The following is a 23292-nucleotide window of genomic DNA, read 5'->3' as shown; positions in this document are numbered from 1 at the left end:
CTTCACCCACCTCCTTCTGCTGACGGCCAGCCAGGGCACAGTGTATCACACTGATGCTGGTACCCGATTCCCACATGCATATTGCACGCGACTGAGCTCTCTTCACAGCTGCATGAAACAGCTGTTCCAGGCCTGCATTTGGCTGCCCAGGGACATGAGTGAGACGTAGGCTCAAGAACTTCTCCTCTTTGGCTCGGTCACAGAGGGCTAAAGACCTCAGAACTCCCAAGAACCTGCCTCATTTCTGAGTTGTCTGAGTAAATGTTATCATCCAACACCTCTTTGTTATGTTACTCCCCAAACCCCCTGGATCTCTGGTGTTTGCTGGGGCAGTTTCCTAGAGCCCTCCCCTCCAAACAGATGAGCATACATGAAACACCAGCAGTCATGCTTAGGATTTCTGAGGAGAACATTTCTGAAACAAAAACTGCATTTTTAATTGCTCAAAGGCTACCTAGAAAAAAGGAAAAACTAGTAGATTTGAAAGTTGACCAATGTAAAGACTTCATTTTTCCGTCTAAATATAGAGCTATTGGGGCAAGATCAAGCAACTTGATCCTCATGTAATGGAAGAGGGTTAGCAGAGATATAACCCACTGAATCTATTTGCAACCCCTAGAAACAAAGCAAAAAAAAAAACAAAAAACAAGCACAACTGTAGGATGAACCATCACTGAAGTTAATATATTGATCTATCAAAAATTATTGAAGACTGACAATAAAAGGGTTAAAAATGCTTAGAAGAAAGAGAAAGCAAAAAAACACAAAACCAACCCACTGAAAGACTCCCACCTGCATTCACAGGGAAAATGGACAGGAATAATAAAACACAATGGCAGTGCCTGTATGTCTTTGATAGCTGCCCCTCCCAAAAGCTGGAATAATCTTGCGATAAACCAAGCAAATGAAAATGTAAATGCACGGGCAATCATCTGGGGGATTCAGCTGCTTCGTGTCCTGTAGGCAAAAGAAGGAAGGGGAGGAAGGTAGGAAAGCAAAAGAAGGCACCACTTTATAATATTTATAATTATTGACCATGCTCTCCTCCTCTGGAACTTTTTTAATCCAGTAGAGACCTTACAGGTAAACGTGGAATGCTGCCCGCCTGGCAGCTTTAGCAGTGCCAGCAGCACCCACCTGTCCTCTGACCTCAGCACAAGCTGCTGCTTCCACTCGGCCAGCAGGAGGCGGCAGGCAGGGGTTGCCCGCGGATTTTGGGGGTGCCAGCCGGAGCAAACCACCCGAACAGCTGCCTGCAGAAATGTCACGGTTTAACCCCAGCTAGCAATCAAAACCACGACAGCCACTTGCATGCTCCCCCAGCCCCAAATAGGTGAGAGAGTCAAAAGGGAAAGGAGGAACTTGTGGATTGAGATGAACACAGTTTAATAAAATAACAAAACAACACTAATATATTTCTACTAATAATAATATCTATAAAATGGAAATAGAATATTAAAGATACATATTGCAATTCCTCACAAACTCTGTCCACACCAAGCAGCCAGTCCTGGGAAGAGAGAGAGCACCCTGGTCCCGAACAGCCGATCCCAGAAGAAGAGAGAAAAAGCCAAAAAAGGCTGAGAGGCCCAGAGGCCGACTGCAAAACAGCAGAACAGAAAAAGGCCGAACTAAAGGAACGCCGAAACGGAACTCAACTGAAACAGGTCTCTCCAGTCAGAAAACACAACTCTCATTAAATGTGAAATGTGATGCTAATGGCATGGAATATTCTTATCGATCAGTCTGGGTGTCAGTCAAGGTCTGCCCCATCCATTCCCCCCTTTCCGAGCTGCCTCACACCTGCAGATAGAGAGTCCAGAAAGACCTTGGCTTCCAGACAACAACTAAGATAACAGTAAGTTTTTACATTCTCTTTGTTCCGACTCAAAAACACTGGAAAGTTACTTGAAGAAAAACATTAACTCTGTCTAAGGGTGTTCTGTGATTCTGTGTTATCTTCTTGTTCTCAAACTAAATCCATACAATGACCATGCTAGCTATGAAAAAGAAAAGTTTCTAAATGCATGAAGAAAATTAACTTGCTTTCAGTGCAACCAGCACAAGAAATCCAATATTCAAAAGTAGCATGTGATAGAGAACAGGAGCAGTTCTGTGAATATGTATAAACACAGTGGTGTATCAAAGGGGTGTCAGGGGCTTACCTGAAGGCTTACAAACTGTGTATTTGTTTAAATATTTTGCTAAGAAAATGAATATCAAGAAAAATACAGTAGTTTCACAAACTCAATTTTGTTCTTCACTGTTAATAAAAATACAGTTGTGTTAGTTATTGGGCAAAAGCAAATAAAATGCCACTGACACAGGAGAAAAGTTTGGTCTGTAGTAAGAATAAGCTTAGGTACTTCGCGCATTAATCTTCCCATTTTGCCCCAAAAATCAGAATTTAAATTACTTTAATAGAAAAGAATTTAATATTTAATGGCTAATGCCTTTCCATGTGACATTATGTTACCATCTGACCTGTTTTAACATTTGCCTCTTTGCTGCACTTGTAGACCTACTTTCTCCTGCCCCGTGCATAGCTTATTTCCTACTGGGCCAAATGGACAGACAGTGGACATAAAATATTGCTAGGCTGCTTTGATAACATTTTACTTTGGCCCCTCACACAGAGTATTTCATAAGATGTTCCATGCAATAAAAGGTCCCAAAGAACCAAGATCCTCTCATAATGTCACTCTGAAAGACGCTGCAGCAATTCCCTGTGTCCTTGCCAAGATCCTTTTTCAATAAAATAGATTCCAACATTGACAGAAAAGAGTGGATTATTGCTGAGTGATAAAATGTCTACTGCTAGCCCTTACAGAGTCAGAACATTGCTCCCAACTCACTCCTTTTTCTGTAAACTACTTTAAGATGTCTGGATATGTCTTAAAATTTGCTGTACAAAACCTAATTTTATTCAACAGGCACCATTATCCAAAAATCGAAGTTATATAACAGATGAGAGACCTAAAAACATTGGGTCATTGGGTCAAGATCCTCAAATAGTCATGGCTCGATGCCTTTAATGGAGCTACGCTGAAGTAAACAGCAGCTTGAAGGTTCAGATCACTATTTTCAGGCTTGTTCACACGGGGGAGAGAGGAGATTCTGGGACAAGATGTGATTTGAATCTTAATAAAGTTATACTAGACAAACTCCTATGGGAGCACACCACTATCGATACAATCATTGCTGGGGGAGATGGCCAGTTTTTTCCCTGATGTCACTTGAGTCATCCCAGAATTGCTGTGTCTGTGCATGCGAGCTTTTTTGACATTACTACAGCTGTTTAATTATACCATTACAATTTTATCCGTATGACTAAAATAAATCCCCTTTCAAGACAAGCTTCAGGTTTAGCCACCAAATTTAATGGAAGGAAAGACAGATTCACAATCCCCAGTGTAATGGTGGCTCAGCTCATTCCACACTCCCCAAGCTAGGAAAAAGAAAAAAATAGAGTAACAGTTGAAAACAACTTCTTCCTTTGTTGCTGGGTATACTTTTGCCTATTGTCTGATGAAATCATATCCAGTTCACTACCAGCATAAGGTCTGACATAAAGCAGACTCTCCAGGGAAAGAAGAGAGGTAGTCGAATAGAGGAAAAGGGTAATTTGAAGATGGTGCCAAACCAACAAAGAAAAAGGAGATGTTTTGTTCCCCTTACTACTAATAAAACACAGCAGACTCAAATTGATCCCTAGACTAATAAGGCAGAGGAAAAACTAAAACCTATATATGACAAAACAATAAAAAAGTAATGAAGAGATTTATGGAAGTACATAAAAACCTTGGAATGACGTAAAAATTGTCAGGTCATGTTACTGGGTTCAGCTCAACATGGATAAGAAAAACAGGGAGGAATAAAAGTTACAGCACGGAGAAAAGACAGCAAAGGGATAGAAAGAAGTAAGAGAGGGAATGCAAAGTCAGAGTAACTGGGCGGGGAGGGGGGAGGGAGGGAAGTTACAGCAAGAATCATAAATACAAAGTCAACAAGACAAGTTTGTCAACATAAAAAGAAAAAAACAGAACAAACTCCAGAGCAAAGTAGTGGCATCATTAGAGGACAACAGGCAGCAATGGAATCAGAATTGCTTCCATAGATATTGGGCAAAGCAGCCGTGGTCATCCTCAAAGAGGAAAATACAAGTACTTTACGAAACAAAAGACACATCCTTAATCCATTCCTGTGCAACACTTAGGTGTCTTAAGGGGCAGAAGCCTCTTAAGGACTCCCCAGCATGGGGAGAGAGCATCTAACCACCACCTATGCCTCCCTCCTGGAGCTCCTGGCAAGGTGGGTGTGAGGAGAGGACAAAGCCATGGATGCTCCAGCCTGTGCTGGGGCTTGAAGAGAACCGGGATATGCAACAGGCTGCTGATTTACAGTCTCTTCTCTGCATCCTTCTTCTCCAGCCCCCCAGCAGGACATATGTGGGCAGGGGAAATCCCATTTGCTTGATGCTACTCATGGCACGTGAGAAGGCAGTCATAAGCTGCTTTTGGATTTCTTTGGGCTGCCACGAGGAAGGGTAAACCTGCAGTAGGGAGTCACCTGGAGAGGCAGTAACCTGAGTCTCCTGTGAAGTGTTGGGTAACCAAGGAAGGGAGGAGGAGCTCCTGAGTTGCAGCATTAGTTTAAATTTGATCTGCTTAAACGGCTGCCAAGAAAGGGAATAGGGGAGGGTGAGGGACATTGGGAGATGATGCATTTTCCTCCCTTTCTGCGTAGCAGAGAAAAATGATTCAGGAATTTCATTTAAAAATTGCCATGCATGGCATTGGGAACAGCGGTTCATGATCAGATACAGAGCTGTTAAATTCAGAGACCATTAATAGCTCCCGAATGTTACAATATTGTATGTGTCCACTCCAGGTTTGCATCAATACTTCCGGCTGACGTAGGAAATTCTAATGGAAGCATTAAATATGCACAGCAAAATATTTCAAATAGAATTGCTACTCTAAAATAATGCCCAGGTTTTTCAGCCTTTTATGAGCCCTCACCCTGCTTCTTCCAAAATGGTGGAAAGGGGGAAAAAATTACAGGGTGGACTTTACAGCCTGTTAAGAAAATTAACAAATCCAGGCTCTGGTAGATGGTGAAGAGAGCAGATCAAGGTGAAATTAAGTCTAGGAAACCAGTTTTTATAACTGTGGGGTTCACTCAGAGTGTTCTCTCCTCGTGCCTTAAATTAGGATGACACAGTCTGGTATGCAGGTGCTGGTCATAACAGTGTTACATGACAAGAAGCAGCAATCCGTTTAGCAGTCCCATCCCAAGCCCTTTTAAATGACTATTTTAAGCATTAATTAGCTAAGCAGGCAGTACAGATCAAAGATCACCTGTGTTGTACATTAGGTGTAAAATGCTCCTCAGGCAGCAGGTTTTCAAAAGAAACTTCGGTTTTCAAATAATCTTAACCTGGAGCTCACAAGGACTATGCTTTAACAGCTAAATGCTGCACCACCAATGTGGAATGAAACAGGGGAACCCAGAAACACCTCCCGGGGAGCAAATGGGCTTGAAACCTCCTCTCAGCCAAACCTGCTACCTGCATGTGCAGAAGCAGACAAAGATTTAATCTGGTTCCTCCGATGCTAAAATATTGTACAAGAGCCTGCTCTGCTGCTTCCCTCGTCACTTGTCGGAGCTGACACAGTTCTGGCCAATCTCACAGAGCCTTTCTGCATCCGACCAGTGCCATCTCAGTGGAGCTATCCTGACCAGGGGATTTCCCTGTATGCAAACACTAATTTGCTGGAGCAATGACCACAGCAGTTTGCACATGCCATGAGCACAGAACCAAGCATCAGAAACATGGTGCAGGTGATAGGCACTGTCCTTTGCTGCCTTGCCAAGTACACATAAAATGTTGTCTGTCTCATTTGGTTGGATTTCACACTCCCTTTCCAGAGGTGTAAAATATTACATCAGGTCTCTGACTTACTTTGGCTTGAACAGCTGCAGTAGAGTCACGGAGAAATCATGGATGGAGGAAAGAAACTTGGAAAAAGCACAGCAGGGAGCACATGCCTGCAGCTCAGCCACCCCAGGACAACGTCTGGAGTCTCAGAGGAGGAGAGGGAGAGCTTTGCACACAGAAGAGTTCATCACTTGCATCAAACGTTGCCATCCAAACAGCTTTGCCTGTGCTGAGGGCTGGGACTGTGACATTTTGGTGGGCCTTTGAGTCCTGTGAATACCTAGAACACAAGCATTCATGGACCTGACTGCCACAGCAAGAGGCTACAGTGACAAGTCAATAGCCATCACAGAGCAGACAAGCTCAAGTTGCATGGTTCTCATGGGAGGTCATAGCATACACATAGGATTTTGTCCATGGCTAAGAAGAACTCATTAATGAATACCTTCAACATTACTAGTACACTAAGCATCAATCTGCAATGTTCCAGAGGCCTAAGTACATTTTTGAAACATGCCAGAATGAAACTAGTCAACTAATTTATCATAAATTCTGCCTATAAACTGCATCCCACAGGTCTGTGTACGCAGAACGTAAAATGCTCCATAATGATCGGGCAGCCCACAAAAGCTATTTCAACTGTAACAATAACACTAGACTCCAATACTCCAATTCCAGCAGCTTGATTTAACCATTGGAACTAACTATAACCAATATCTAATTAGGGCTAAGTGTGGGGAGCCAGATGGAGGTGCAGCACTGTAACATGGCATTACATGTTAGCCAGAAATGTTACTGGGTTTGAGTTCTTTTAAAAAAAGACAACTTTAAAAAATAGCTTACCATTAACAAATCCTGAAAGCGTTAATGAAAAAAGGGGGTTCTGAAAGTTTAATTTAAGAATATTACAATTCTCTTATTGTTCAGTCATTTTTTGAGATAAACTTCTATTTCAGAGAGAATGGCTAGCATGTTGCACAGAGGAGATGTAAAATTGTCTACATGCAAAGTGCTGTCAAAAGAGAGGGTGGGGAGGGGGAAGAAATATTTTTCTCTCCATTAACTTCTTTCAGCTACAGTAAACCTAGGTGTTTATGTGTACCAACAGCAGTTAAAATATTTTTCTGGCACAAATGCAATTGTTTCTTTTATGGCTCTGATTCAGCAAGTGTCCTGGTTTTGTTAAAAACAAGTTTCTCTTTTAGTGAATTTCCCTGTCAGCTAAAGTCTTCTTACTAACTGCAGTTTTCCTGAAAGCTAGATACATGTTTTGGTAGACATAGCAATGGAATGCAAGGTCATTGATAATGATGCATCTCGCGAGATGTGCAGGCAGGAGGTGAACTGAAAATTGGCCAACTAAGTATTCCATCCCATTCACGTCATACTTCACATAAAAGTGGGGGATCACGAGGATCTCGTCCCTTTTCCTTATGGCCGACATTGGGAGAGGACCTTGCGAGTTGTCCCTGCGAACTGAGGCCAAGTGACAGACTGAATCCAGCTCCGGTTGGCTGCAGAGTCCAGTCCAGGACTTCGGGTGCCGGCCCTACACCTGCCGGAGCAGTTGCCGGGACTTTCAAGATTGGTTTTGTATATTTTGTGTTATTTTCTCTATTTTTATTAGTAGTATTAGTAAAACATTTTTAATTTTCCCAACTCTCTTCTCTCTGTCCTTTTTCCCTCCCAATCGCCTGTCCTTAGTGGGAAAGGGGGGAGAGGGAGGGGCTGAAGGGGGAGGGGAGAGAGGGTTAACAATACATCTGCCACGGTTTTATTGTCACCCTGCAATCAAACCACAACAGCAAGGTAGATAAACTTCTGCCTAACTTGAAGTATGTTGAGTAACGCCATTGACTTTTATGGGATTATTCATGTGCTCAAAGTTAGGCACATGTTTAAGGGTTCTGCTGTACTGTATCCTCAGTTTGCCGGTATTTAACAGAAAGAGAGATTACTTTAAGCCACAATAACTATTCTGAGGCTGATAAACAATCCTATAGAATCAAAGGATGTTATCACAACACATAAATGAGGAAACAAAGCGAGGAAAAAAAAAATCTTGACAGACTATGAAAGACTTGACTCTGGCCATAAAAGTGTATCGCTCTGTAAGAAAACAAAACTCCAGGCAAGTGAGGCTACCAAAAATCTTTATCGGGTTTAATGTGAAATAGAGATTATGAAGAGCTATAGATCAGAAATAGGAAGCTTGTTTTTCTTCCCTCTCCCTTACGCTTGTCCAGGCATGATTTTCTCCAGCTGAAATATGAAAAGTAAATTGTTTAAAATATCAAAATAAAGGAGGGACCACAGGAGAGGTAGTAAGTCCATTAGAACCCCAGTGTAAAAGAGGAAATCAAACAGGATAAGATCGTTTCATAAAACTAAATTATTTCCTCACATGAGCCTTCAGAGACAAAGATGAGAATACCTGCTCTGGGATTACTTTTTCCACATAAAGCAGAATAAGGTTAGAAACAGAGAGGTTTAAAAAAAAAAAAAAAAAGGTTCTGAAATTAAAATGGCAATAAAGACATTGTTTCTTCGGGTAAATTAACTGCATGATGAACACATCAGCTGTTCCCTTCAGGAGGAGATCCTGCCCCTATCCACTGTAGGTTCACTCCAAGGTGCTTGAGGAAGGCAGAAGGAAGGATAAGGCTTTGAGAAAAGTTCCAGAGGCCCAAATCCCAGAAATGTAAGTCCCTCTTCTGTCCACAAAAGGAGAAAACCTCCACAGTGACTAACTAGTATATCTCAGCCCTGATGCAGAGCCCAGGAGCAGCAGCGAGAAAAGCCTGTTTCTTGTCCACAACTGTTTGATTATGGACTCATCTGCAGAAATGCTAACTACTGCCATCTGCAGCGACATTTTTTTGGGAGGGGAGAAGTCAAGCGTTAAGACAGAACCAACTCTGGCTACATAGACTTCTGACAAGCTGTCAGCTGCCAGTGTAGCTTACAATCACAACTCACCCCTGGACACATTTCAAGTTAGAGACTGGCTCCATGATCTAGCCTAATCCTTTAAACCACCCAACTATTTAAGTGACCAGGCTTGATCTTGGTTCCAACAATGACTTTCTAGGAAACAATTTAAGGAATATTAGGAATTCTTAAAGGCAAAAAAAAGGAAAAAGTGCCACACCACCCACAGATCACACATTGAGTAATTCCACAGACACCTTAAGGAAAAACACCTATCCTATTTTAAGTTGTTTCCTGTGTATTACTTAAAAACATGCTGAAGTAACCCAGTGCAAAACAAGATACCCTCTATATACATCCATGCTTTCACAAGACGCTTCAGCAGTGCATGCACACACTCATTCCTGTGCCTGCACCTTGACGTGCTTTCTGTGCTTCTGTGCTGATCCTGGGATGCTTATGCTGGAGCCCAGCAGAGGCTCAATTTGGGTATATGCAGTTTGCTGCTGGTGGCTTTATTAGGGACTGAGAATGGCTTACAAATGGATCTTGTCAGAACCATTCTCATTATTTCCTCCGCCTATCAGAAAATGCAGATTTTGAGCTCATTGACTCTCTTTGTCAGGTCACAGCCTGATAACCATGGGCTCAAACATCACAATTGTCTCCTGCTTTCTAGAGGTGGTTTAATCCAAACTCTATCCTCTTGCTATTCCTAGATCCATCTCTTCAACTCTACCTTACTTGTCCTCCTTAGCTCTTATTCTACTACATACGTACATGTAGCATGTATTCTACTACGCTTATACTACTACATACTTCTCACATCAGGTTGAAGCTGAGAGTTCGGGTGAAGGAAGAGTAAGAATAGAGTTTGATCTACTTCAAGCTATTTAATATGGACATGAAGAAAGAATGTCACCCTAGAAATTGCACTAAATTTCAATCTTTTTTTCTTACTGAGGTCTATGTCATGAACTATTACACTCTTCCCCACATCGAAATGCATTGCTACAGTCAAAGGCAGAATAGGTTCATTCATCCCAGAGGCAATCACCTGCCTACCTGGGGCTGTATCATATTTTCTGCTCCTTCAGTCGTGATGTGTACTTATTTTTGCACTATTCTCCAACTCCAATCAGCCATATGTGCTTACAGTGTTGTAAAGTCATAATGATGCAATCACAGCAGAGTGGTCAAACACATACGAAGTGTGTATACAAAATAAAATTAACTCATGGCCTCTACAGATCTGCTCCTGTGGTAGGAGTTACTTTTCTAATTCTATAAAGTGTACCTCCCCCTTTATTTCTCTTCTTCAACCCAGAAGCTCTTTGTTTCTCTGTCTGGTCTTACCACCTATTTCCAGCCAGTAGCCATAACTTAAAATCAAAATGGAACAATTGCATGTGGTATAGGTGAAAATAAAGTGTCAAAAGAAAGTTCACCTAGAAACTAAGTGACATAAGCCACTAATTTCCACTGAAACCATGACAACTTTCCTACAAAACTCTTACTGTAAAAAGGAGAATATTCAACAAAAATCTTAACATGTATCAATACAATGCTTTTCAAATAGGATATTTTTCACTTTTTATTTTTGGTATGGAGAACCAGCACACATATTTTAGAGGAGGCATTCTTATAGAATATACATCAAAACTACAGTTAAACCAAAAACTACCAAGTTACATCAGTGGCTTGGATTCCCCCATTAAAAAGAAATGCTCCAACTCTGCTTTATGCACCAAACCAGAGCTGTTTATTTCTGCCTTGCCCTCCATCTTGGGCCATCTCTGTATGAAAACAGACAGTTTTCACAGCACACACTCACAACTGAAGACTATTTGCATTGTCTCTCTCTATAAAAGAATAATACCATCACCTCTCCTTTGGATCTGCACACAGGAGTGAAGAAAAAAAATGCCTTTGTGACCTACAAAAGCCTTACTTGAAATAATTCTCTACGACTTGAGGCCTTTCGGAATGGAAGGGATATATTGTTTTGACTTGATTAAAGCTGAAAAGTTGATTTGACATCCTGTTGTCAAGGAAACCAATTCACACACAAAAGAAAACAGTTGTGATGGTATCATTCAGACTATTCAAGTGACCTTAGAAAGAAAAAAAGGCTTCAGTTCCAAAGATTTGTATTCAACTCACTTCACCACTGTAGAAATAAAGATCATTGCTCTTTATGCTTATTGGAAAGCAGTTTTCAATCCGGAAAAAGCAAAATGCCACATCTTCTTCCAACTGCCGGATCCAATACTTTGCTGGGACTATACACATAAACACACCTACCATTGCCTATTTCAAAGGACACAGAAAGAATCACACAGAAGACATACAGGGAAGGAGACGGAATTTCTTTATTTGACAGCACCATGATAAATAACCCCGGCACATATCACACCTATTGAATAGCAGCTCGCGAGCCAGGTTTTATAATAAAACACCCTCCTTAAACTACAAACAAAGCCTACCTTGAGCACAGCGATGTTTGAGTGCAGCTTTGTTTTCCTGGGAGATATCAAAACTCAGCATTTATTCTCTGCCAGCCTCTCAGATCCCTCACAAATTGAGTTTTTCATGTACACAATAAATGGGATATAGTTATGCTCAATCTGCTCACTTCTCCTACTTACAGGACATCCCAAAGAGACAGAACTATCCTGGCTGACCACTACCACCAGCTCTGCAGCCCATGCAAGTCTCACAGAGGTTTCATTCCCTAATAGTTGTGGGTAAATTGGAAAAAAATGAAACTTCCTATCTATCCACTCAAACACTGTAATTATATCTCTCTTTCTCCGCTGACGTAGCCTCTGCCTGCCCAAGTGAGTAGACAGACGACTAAATAGCAACTTGTCTTGAATTCAGCTTAGAAAAAAAATAGGCATGATATTAATAAGGAGGGAAATATACTGAGGATTGAATGCCAGTGTTCTTACATTATTGTCATTTAAGGGCATTACACCAAAGGTCACAGAGATAATAAGCCTCAGTCATTTTCCATTTGTTACACCACATACAAATTGCCACAGTGTTAATGAATATCTTTCTCCATTCCTGGCCAGCCAATACACTGTATTATTTCCTCTTAGACAAGTACCTAACCCTTGGAATTCATTATTTCCATCACTTCTTGCAGTGCTTTGTCCGTAGGGCTGAGCATAAATGCCACAAGGCAGCTGTGACTGGAGCACCAAATGATTCATGTGCCTGAGTCTGACTTGTTTCTGATAGAGTTTTTTTGCTGGAAGAGCATACAAAGCATATTTATGTAGTTTACGATCAAATATGCACACACACATTGATATATGCTCTCTTACAAGTGTCTTAAACCCCTTGTAGAACATAGGAAAAATTTTTGACATTTTTTGTACTTTGTGGATATTGCTTGATACTTATATATTGAAACAGTAGTTATGCTAGAAACACCAACTGACCACAATAATAGAAGCCACCATGAAGAACTGCATTTCCACTTAAAATCATGACAACTGGAAAGTAGTTCTTGGAACAGAAATTACATTCACAGAAACACAGAAGGGTTTCTGTGAATGGATATACTGCTTAAACCCTCTTCACTACTAATAAACTGCCAAAATAGCACAGCTGAGCTATAGAGAGAGGAATGCCTCATTTCTAATCTGTACTTCATCATATTTTAAGTTTAGGAATTTTGCATAAACATAGATAGCAATGGCTGAACCAAATTCATACTATTTCATAAACTAGGTGAGGAGGTTTTTTAAGATGTTAAATTATTATTTCCACTGTTCACCATAAGTATAAAGAATATGCAGATGAAAAGAAAATATTGAAGGCTGGTAGCTTTGTACCATTCCAAAAAAAGACTGAATTTTATGTGCATAATTAAAATCAGAAAGAGAAGAATGAAGCCTAACACCAAACGCCGAACTAAAATAAGCCAAAGTTACATTCTGCATGTAATCAAACAACCGCCACCTCTGACCCCAGACTGAAACACCACACTCTGCATTTTGATAAACATCTTATCTTGGCATTTTCTCCTCTCCCACCCAAGAAACCCGAACAGCAAGAGCCAGAAAAGAAGAAAGCTGATGGCACTTCTAAGCTTACCCACAAACAGGTCCATACTCCATTATGAGTTTTGTGTGGTTCTCCCAAAAGCCCTGGATAAAAGAAAAATAACAAAGTATTTCAGAATAGTACTTAACAGGAGCTCCATTATACAGTGTTGCTAGTACTCACACCAAAGCTTTCAACAAACCTCAGCTAGGAGAACCATGGTATTAACTCATAACCTCACCTTTGTATCATTGTCCATCTATGACACTAGAGTCTAGCAATGGTGACTGGAAAAAAAAATATCCCACAAATGAACAAAAAAAACCAAACAAAACCCCCCCCTAAAAACAAAACAAACAAACAAAGACCAAAAAAACAAAAAAACCAAAACCCAAAAAAACCAAACAAACCAACACCTCAACGCCAAAAAAACCTGGAAAGCCATGAAACAAGTTTTCATGGGGGTTTTACACTCCAAAATATATTATCATTTCATGAATTATTTTTTCTTAAACTAATTTCAGGATTGGGGTCCTGACTCATAACTTTTTTTCTGATAACACAAAAAGCATATGACTTACTACACACAAAAGAAATACAGGGAATGTGGAAAGGTGGTCTTGTTTTGTTTTAGCTCTATTATTCATAAAAACCCTAAACAGCAAAGTTGGGAGCTTAGCATGAGGCAGTCACCTGGGACACTCTGTAGAATAATAAGCAGATTTATTTTAACGAATTTTTTAAATTTTTACTGTGTGCTTCATTTTCATAATTGATGAAAATTGGTATCCATTTATATAAATAAACCTGCCATTATCCTAAATTGTCAGTTTCCTAAATGAATTCAAATTGATTAATCTGAAAGAAGGTGTGCAAAATGTATTCCCAAAAGTGAATATTAAAAAAATCTGTTTTAAAAAAGTTGCGATATTTGAGAATCATACTGCATTGTGTTTGTAACTTGGCCATGGAAAAATAACACATTTGACTGCATTAATCTGCATTTATATTAATTCAAGAAAGACTATCGTGATCTGCCTTCATTCTTCAGAGAAAATTCACTAACAAAGTAGAATACTTATGCCTCATATTGAATTTTTCTTATTTTTATGACACATTGCAGAATATTAGCTACAACAATATGAACTATTGCAAATACATCAGCCACAGACATAAATAAACAAGACCATGTAATGTGCGTATGTTTGGGGAGCATTTTACCACACTAAGCAAAAGAAAATCTGGTAATCAAAAGTAGTTATCCTACTTATCACCCAAATTAGCAAAGCACTTGCCATGACTGGCAGTCCTCCTCTTACAGAGACCTTCAAATGTTTTTTATTGTTATACAATTGTGGTGTTGGGTTTTTTTTAAAACCTGGACTTGCGATATTTTTATTGTACAGGACATCATGTTTCTAGGTTAAGGCAAGAACTTAGGTTTTCCTTAAGCTACAAAAAGGTAAAGCACAGGATGGTGTGTAAGAAAACACACTAAAGATAAAATTAATGAAAGAGGTGGTTTAGATGATTGCCCAGGGAAAAAAAAAATATATACGTATGTATCTATATCTATATATACATATCTATTCTCACCTGAAAAGTACTTTACTACTAAGGTAAACAGAAAAGCCTCATCTATTAGCACACAAAAACTAAGGTGAACAAAGCCTTTGTGATACCACAAATACATAGAGCTAGCTAAAAAAGGCTTTTATCTGCAGACACCGAGGGAGGGGGAAAAAGTACATTCGCATTCACACCGACCTGCATTTTGCTACAGTGATACTTCAGCAGTAGCAGCATTCCAGCCTGCAATTGTTATGATTTCAGCATCACAAAGGTTGCCTACTGCCTTCCCCTACTGATGCAAGGGGAAGTCCTGGGGCCAGATTCCCCCCAGCGCTATTCTCCGAGCAGCCATCGAAGACATCGTGCAGCGGGCTCGGCTCGTCGGTGCGCTCCGACCGCTTTGCCCGGGAGAGTGACACCAACCCGCCTAAACGTGGTGACAGATTTGCAGCCACGCTTGGTCAGCAGCGCGACACCGAGCACTGCTCGAGGTCACCGGGCAGAGCTGAACTCGGCGTGCCCAGCACCGCTGTGTCACAGCAGGATCAGCTGCACGGAGCAGAGGGACTTCCAGTCTCATGAGACGAGGCCAAATCAGGTCTGCACCCTCCAGCCCACCTCCCTCCTAGCCTGAGCCTTCAGTGAGGACATCCCAAACCTCAGCCTGAACCTCGCCCGCTAAGTTTGGCTTTGGATTGCAGGCACGCACATAGGTATTGTACTTGCTGTATCCACCAGCTGCATTCCAGAGAGCCAGCAGGATATTAACATTTACAAGAAGCCTAGGCTTTAAAAGATTCAGTGAAAAAGCCTTTCAGAAAGCTGGCTTCTTGGAAGCGCTGCTCTTGGCTCACTAGTGTAGAGGGGTCAGGCAGAACACATTTCAAATCAGGCTTGTTAACCAATAACTGGTTTTCAACCTCCAGCTCTCCTGAATGATTGCACTGGCTTAAAATTAACTACACTTAGCTTTATGTCCCCGAAGTGAGAAGTACAAACCTGTAGGATGGGGGGAGGGAAGGAGTTGAAAATTATCTGGGAGAGACTGTGAGAAAGCATCCTCAGGAGTAAAAAAAATGCTTGTTCTCTACACTCCAGGACACTTTCTCATGTTCTGCACCACTGCACACACATACATGCCACTGCCTACCTCTGCCATCCACCCCCACAATCCACAGCTATCCCACCCCCCTCCAAGGGCATGTAGGGCCTGGTGAGTGCCCTCCTGGAGCAGGTCTCATCAGGCTGCCTGGGAAACACAAGAAAACAGTGCACACAGAGACCTGTGAGGCTGCAGTGGCCAGAGCATGGGCAAGGCAAAGGGAACATGTGCATGCATCCCTTACAAACCAAAGCACGCCTTTCAGCTGGAGGAAGCTGGGGTCATACGAAGGCAATTGTGTTTCTCCTCAATAGCTGTGAGGAAGGGCAATGGACCTGTGATGGTCTCAGTACACAGTGAGGGGATATGCCACGTCCACATAGCTCTTCCAGTTTTGCAGCATCATCCCTGAGGACAGCTTCCAGTAGACAGGTACCTTGAAAACATCCTCCTCCTCCTATGAGTCATGTTTGAAGCACAGCAAGCCTCATAAGTGCTTTTGATAACTTATTTACACTAGCTGAGGTCAGTCTGCTCCAACGCTTATTATTGCAGGTTTGTCCAGATTTATAATTGCAATTGTACTTAATATGTACAGGACAACTAAGCACCTGCCCACCAGCAGCAACTATTTGACAAGAAAATGGAGACAGAGACCTCCCTTTGACTCAAGACCACCCAGAGGGTGAACACAAGGAGAGGAAGTGAATTCAGAAGTAGAACCTGCTGACATATATCCAGTGGCTTAAACAGCTGTAAGACAGGATCTATAACGAACCTGGGGGCTAGGAAGGGGGTAAACAGAGAAAAACGGAAACACGTAATCTAATTTTTTAGGAAAACGGAAGGAAACAGAAAAGCAGAACCACGCGTGGTATTATGAGATCATAGAATTGTTTTGGTTGGAAAAGATCTTAAAGGATGACCAAGTCCAACCATTAAGATGACACCATGTGCATCAGGTGGAACTGCAGCACTTTATACAGTCACTCATAACACTGAAATGTAAAAAGATACTCAGTAATGCTGTTCCAAGTCAAAAAAATCACTAAGGTTTTTCTTTGTTTGGAAGCTGCAGAATATGAATTGTCGACAACTCAGAATAGGGTTGGAGCAGGGGGGGACTTGCTGCGAGTGGCCCCTACAGTGAGGTACCTGCCTGATGACAACCCATTATCAAGCAAGATAATGCAGGAGTATGAAAAGCTCCTTTCCCTGAAGAAAGCATATTTTACAGCATCTGGTACACCATGGAAACAGCAGCTCAAGTGGGCTGACTGCTACACACCCAGAAGGCTTCTTTGTTTATGTGGCTGGCGGTCACCTCCCTATAGGGAATTTGCATTCTCCCCTTCCTCTGAGTGTGTATCATCAGCTGCCTCTGTGGGTAGAACTACTCACAAGGCCAAATCCTGTTCTCAGGGATACAATTCAACCCCTATAGAAGGAAACAAGATTTGGATCTACATCAGTAAGAGCGAAGTTTGATCATTGCCAGCCATCTATCTCAAGATATATAACATTGAGACTTCAGCCTGAGCAGCACATACATGAGAGGAAAATTGGAACTGGAAAATGTAGGTACGCTGCTGAATGAGGAGGGTGCCCTGGTGACGGATGATACATAGAAGGCAGAGTTACTGAATGCCTTCTTTGCTTCTGTCTCTACTGCTAAACCCAATCCTCAGGTGTCCTAGAGATAGAAGAGAAAGTCTGGCAAAGGAAGACTTTCCTTTTGTTGAGGAAGACCAGGTTAGAGATCGTTCGACATCCACAAATCCATGGGCCCCAATGGGACGCACCCACAAGTGCTGAGAGAATTGGCAGATGTTATTGCAAAGCCACCCTCCATTACCTTTGAAAGGTCTTGGAGAACAGGAGACATGCCTGAAGACTGGAAGAAAGCCAGTGTCACTCCAGTCTTCAAAAAGGGCAAGAAGGATAACCCAGGAAACTGCAGGCCAGTCAGCCTCACCTCCATCCCTGGAAAGGTGATGTAACAGCTCATTCTGGACATCATCTCCAAGCATGTGGAGGAAAAGAAGGTTATCAGGAGTAGTCAGTTTGGGTTCACCAAAGGGAAATCATGTTTTGCCAACCTGATAGCCTTCTATGATGGTATGACTGGCTGGGTAGATGAGGGAAGAGCACTGGATGTTGTCTACCTTGACTTCAGCAAGGCTTTTGACACCATCTCTCACAACCTCCTCATAGGCAAGCTCAGGAAGTGCAGACTGGATGAATGCACGGTGAGATGGATCATGAACTGGCTGGATAGTAGAGCTCAGAGGGTTGTGACCAATGGTGCAAAGTCTGGTTGGAGGCCTGTAGCCAGTGGTGTTCCCCAGGGGTCAGTACTGGGTCCAGTCCCGTGCAACCTGTTCATCAATAACCTGCATGAAGAGACTCAGTGCACCCTCAGCAAGTTTGCTGATGATATCAAACTGGGAGGAAGGGCCAACACACCAGAAGGCTGTGCTGCCATGCAGCAAGACCTGGACAGGACACAGTCCTGTGTGATCTGCTCTGGGTGAACCTGCTTAGCAGGTAGGTTGGACTAGATGATCTCCAGAGGTCCCTTCCAACCCCAACCATTCTGTGATTCTGTGAAAGGGCTTCAGAAAGGACTCAGTTGGCTTAAATATCCCCTTTTTTCAATAGATCCTGCCATGGCAAGACAGATTCTTCAGCAATTTCCTCCTTATTATATATTCACCTTGCTAGTCCCTCACCACAAGGAAAAATCTGCAGCAATGTCATTTTCTCTCCTTGCCAGCAAGGGGTGCAGGCACTTAGCCAGTGTTTTCAGAAAGATGCAGTAATGCCATGCATTTCGATTTCTGGGGTGTCTAACATGAAGCATATCCAACTTATTAGTTGCTCAATACTTGCAGATTTTGTGGCTGCAAATGGGGACTTAAGTGACTTTAAGCTTAAGCTTAAGTGACCCAGAGTGAAGGACATTTTGTAACATTTCAGCTTGCTGTAGATGGAAAACAAATCACATGGTTTATAAACTTAGCTATGGTCCTTAAGAGTCACTTGATAAAATGATTTGGAGGCAGCCACATAGTTGGGACCCAGCAGATGTATGGTCCTGACAGTAGCTCAAAATTTGGACCCCAAAGAATGCCCTTGAATTTTATAGTGCACTGAATGCTACAAAAGCTACTGAGTTGTGTAGAGTGTGATGTGGTGTGCCCATCAAAATCCATTACAAGTGGGAAACATTATCCATGCAAGAGTAGCCAAGGGAAAAAGTCGGGGCTTTTTTTGTCCCTTTCTGAAAAGCATCACCTATTACCTGATGTCAGTCACTTACCAGATGAGCCTGGATTCAAACCTGTGACTCAGAAGCCAAAGCTGCCACATCCTATCACTTGCCCCATATACGGTCCACCCTCATCACCCCATAATCAGACATGATGTTCTGTTTCACCCCGATATAACCAAAGCACCATTGTTTCAGTGCACACTGCACATCGAGAGACAAAAATCTATACAGTTATTTATGGTACATAATAACAATGAATGACATTTATGGATCAGATTTTTAGTACTCGATGGGCTTCACATGTCTTTTTTCTTTAGACCACCAGGAGAAAAAAACAACTGCTAATAACCTAGTACCCAAATTGATTATTTTTTGTAATACAAGCTAACATTTAATTAAAGCAACCTTGCATCAGGCTGCAGCCCACTTTGGAGGAATGACCCCAGATTGTACATCATCTCCAGTAATAATCCCAGTAAAAACACTAGGATGCCAGCAGACAAGAGGAGGAAAACAGCATGAACTTCTAACCAGCCTGATTCTGAGCCATGTACATAGTTTGTTGCCTTTGATCGTTACCCTTAATGGTTGTCCTCTGTGTGCAATTTGGTTTAATTTATGTGTATGCCATTTCAGATTTTTAAAAACACATATAGCCCTTCCAAATGTATTAAAAACAGCCTTCCTACCCTTAATAGTTATTAAGAGAGGTTAGAGTTATGTAATTAAGTTAATCCTCATCTGTAAAGGCTAATTAACTGAACACTAATTGAATCTGCGTATGAAAATTTGGACAATGTGTTCTCATTACACAATTAAAAAAAAAATTACCTGAACTAAATACCAAACAATTTGTAAATTTTTTTTCTTCTGCCTTTTCAGGTCTTGGATAAAAGCTAAGCAGGCAAGTTTATTTTTGTGTGCTGTATTAGCCCTTGTTGTCTGGAACAAGGAGCTGTCATATCAGTGTTTGGAGAAACTGGCCCTTCCCTGAAAGATGGTTGTCTTCCCTCTTGCATGAGCTCTCCCTTTTTCTCTGCCCTTACCCATCTGCCTTTCATCGCCATCTTCTCCTCTGCTGTCCACCACCTGCCCTGGTCAGAGAGGGCAGAAGCTCTTGGGATCGAGTTGGATCACGCAAAGGATCAGATGGCATCAAGATATCACTTCAATGGATCACGCAACCCAAAAGGATCAGATGGCACAATAAGATTCAGCCATGCTGATTCACCACCCCAAAGCCTGCATACAGCCAGCTCAAAGCCGCCTGGGCAGTTTTGGCAGGGCACTACCCTTTCACTCCCCAAAGATCACTTCCCAGTGAAGTCCCAAGGAAAAAACAGCCTCATCTCATTCTCCTCTACCTGGGAGTGCCTGCATTACAAAAGCAAGACAGGTTTTGGACCCTTTTCAGCCTTTGCTTGAGACATTTACAGTTTAAAACAGGTTTCCAAAATGGAATTAAGAAAAGCACATCATCCTTTCTGGTATTTGCTGTCTCTCCCCATTAACCAGGTTAATGGCTGATTCTAATAGGCTGGTAACTGAAGAGTCAGCAGGAGGGACGGGAAGCCAAGCAAGTAAATACACAATCGTGAGCCTGACCTCAATAGCATGCAAGATTTCCCAGTGCATGGAACACACACAGTCCTCAGAATTCCTCACAAGCCCCACCACACGTTTTTAACATTTTAGTTATAAGCACCAGTACTGCATAAGTGGCACGGCTGGATGGAGCAGCACAGCCAGTTTACAGTCCCTCAGGCACCACTTCTGTCATACCGGGAACAAGCTGGTACCCCTGCTTCATGGCAAATACATAAAGGAAAGAGGGTCGGAGGAATGGGAAATGGGATACACCCCATGTTCTCTTCCTTTTGGAAGATAATACATTTTCTAGGTGAGAGAACAGTGGAAGATGTACACAAACTTCAGTAACGCATTTGGTCTGGTGGCAGGTGAATGGTCATCACACCCAAAAAGATGAAAATCAGAATAAAAATCAAGAGATGGTAACCATGCAAGCTGTAGGGAAATCAGTATGGACTGAGCTGAAAGAAAAAGTACAGGCATGAAAGGAAGAAACCCACAGATTTCTCAAGGATCAGTCTCAGGACAAACCTTGTTCAATGTTTTGAGGACTGACTGGCACAAAAAGCAGACAGACGTTAGTGAAGTACATTAATGATTCTGGGTTGAAAGGCAATTCTTTCCCCAGCAGGCAGAGAAACTGAGATTGTCATATCAGAAGAACTGGATGACCTAAAGAACCTGAACAACTGCAACAGAGGAGAGTTTTTAGTTGAAAGAAAATCTTCGTGCCCTTAGAGGGACAATGTAAACTCCAAGAATTTCTGCACTAGTAGATTATTGTTTGAAAATGACAGAGAAGGGAAAAAACCTGGATGGACACATCAACCACAGGATAATGATGAACAACAAGTATGACAGAAACTACAAATGTAGAATATTTGGGATACACTTTCTCTGAAATGCTGCATGCAAATCTGATGAGCCACATTCAAAAAGGAATGAATTAAAAAATTGAATGAGTGGAGAAAAGGGTCACAGGGATCCTCAGGGAACAGAAGGCCCTGTCTTACAAGTAGTAATTAGGAGAGTTCATTTTAGCAAACCAAAGGTTCATTTTAGCAGACCAAAGGAAGGAGACATGCTTGCTGTCTATAAATGTACTGGGAGTAATCACCAGGGAGGGAAAAATATCTATTTAATATAAAGGCCTACATTACTAAAAGATCAAATGACCATAAACTGGCCATGGATAAATGCTGCTAAAAATTAATGTTATTGACTCTCAAAGTAGTAAGGATTTTAGAACTTCCCAGTCAGAATAGCAGTGGCAAGAAACTCAAGGAAGGTTTTGAGGCACAGGAATTGCTAAAATGTGGATACTTAGGAAAAAATGGAGAGTAGGATAAATAACCCAGTCCATCTATGCCAGCCCCTTAAGGTGATACACAAACACTTCCAGAGTGAGACTCTCCTCTAGTGGAAAAAATGTACTGTGCTTCCATGTGTGCACACTGCATTCACACTTCTAGTTGATTCACCTTAACTTTCCAAAGCATTCACATAAAGATATGGTCTCAGATATTATTCTGGCACGTTGCAATGAGATTCTCATTTTCTTTTTGTCTTCCTATTTTCAGTCTCATTTCACTTTACAAACTTTACTTCCACAACATCTCTGGGATGGTAAGTGCCCATCTGTCACAGGTGGGGAGTTAAAAGTTCACAAGATTAAGCAATTTCCCAAATGCCACCCAAGAAGTCAATGGTAGAGCCAGAGACAAGTTGCAGGTTTCTTAATCCTCCTTCTTGGTATCTGACAAAACCATTCCTTCTCTGCCACAGAAACACAGACAGTATATGAGATAGGAATACCAACAAATTCAATCTTTTTCTGAGCTTTCAGACATACCACATGCCTGAGGCTTCAGAGAGAGGCAAGAGGAAAACAACTCGACATACACGCTTAACTCCAAAATGCTTTAAATAGAGGGAGGTTTCTTCCTCGTCCAGCTGCTGGCTTAAGATTCAATTACTCTTATCATAATATGCATAGCTACAAATGTAATTAGTCATAAAATTATCCAGTCCCTCAAATTATTCCAGCTGCTGTGTTCGACTCCCTGATTCTTGCAATCATGAATTCTCTAGACTGATTACACTGGCTAAAATAATATTTCTTTTTATCTATTTGGAAGTTGCCTGCCATTAGCTTAGACCTTGTTTATATCTTCTGTAGAGCTATAATTGCAACCTTACTATTTTTATTAGGACTATTGTCTGGATAACACTTAAACCTGCAAGGCCCTTATTTTACTTAATAGTAAATGTCACAGAAGACACCTATTCAGGCCGCTAGGGACCTTCATCAAAAACAGAAAACATGTCATTATGAAGACATGTACTAAAAGAAATACAATTTGTGCAATGTGTGTTCATGAAAGGCTCCATATGAGGTCTTACAGACTCACTGCAATTTCCTATCCTATGATAAACATATATTTATAATAAGTCAAGAAACTAGAAAAGGGAAAAGAGTGATGGATTTCGTTTTACTAGACTATGTAATTTCCACTAAATCTCTTCTAAGTTGTCTTCTTTCCAAACTGAGTGTAATTCTCTCCTACAGAATATCTTCTTTTATGTAATTCCAATGGATCGCTAACCAACTTCATTGCATTTCTTAATATTACCACATACTCAAATTATGACAGAAAAACAGAGAATTACAGTGCTCTCTGTAGGAGGGAATTCATTGTGCAAGATAAGAATATGCAAGAGAAGACCATCACAATGTGTATTTTCACTCTGTGCTCAATGTCTCAGGTTGATTAGCATAAGCATGCAGCACATCTTACTCATGGTGAATGAATTTTTTTTTCT

At 41.4% G+C, this 23292-nt stretch overlaps 1 protein-coding gene across 1 annotated transcript in view; it reads right to left on the bottom strand.

Annotated features, from left to right (window-relative positions):
• Positions 1–23292, bottom strand: part of TBXAS1 (thromboxane A synthase 1) — a 235683-nt gene that overhangs the window by 139427 nt on the left and 72964 nt on the right. Inside the window, exon 3 of the mRNA XM_065639909.1 lies at positions 12983–13035. Within this exon, the coding sequence (XP_065495981.1) occupies positions 12983–13035 (53 nt within the window). The remainder of the gene's footprint in view (positions 1–12982; positions 13036–23292) is intronic.

Source organism: Caloenas nicobarica, chromosome 1 (genome assembly GCF_036013445.1).
Source record: "Caloenas nicobarica isolate bCalNic1 chromosome 1, bCalNic1.hap1, whole genome shotgun sequence".
NCBI classification, from domain to species: domain Eukaryota; kingdom Metazoa; phylum Chordata; class Aves; order Columbiformes; family Columbidae; genus Caloenas; species Caloenas nicobarica.
Note: the sequence above shows the minus strand (reverse complement) of the source record. Positions and strands in the feature narration are given on the sequence as shown.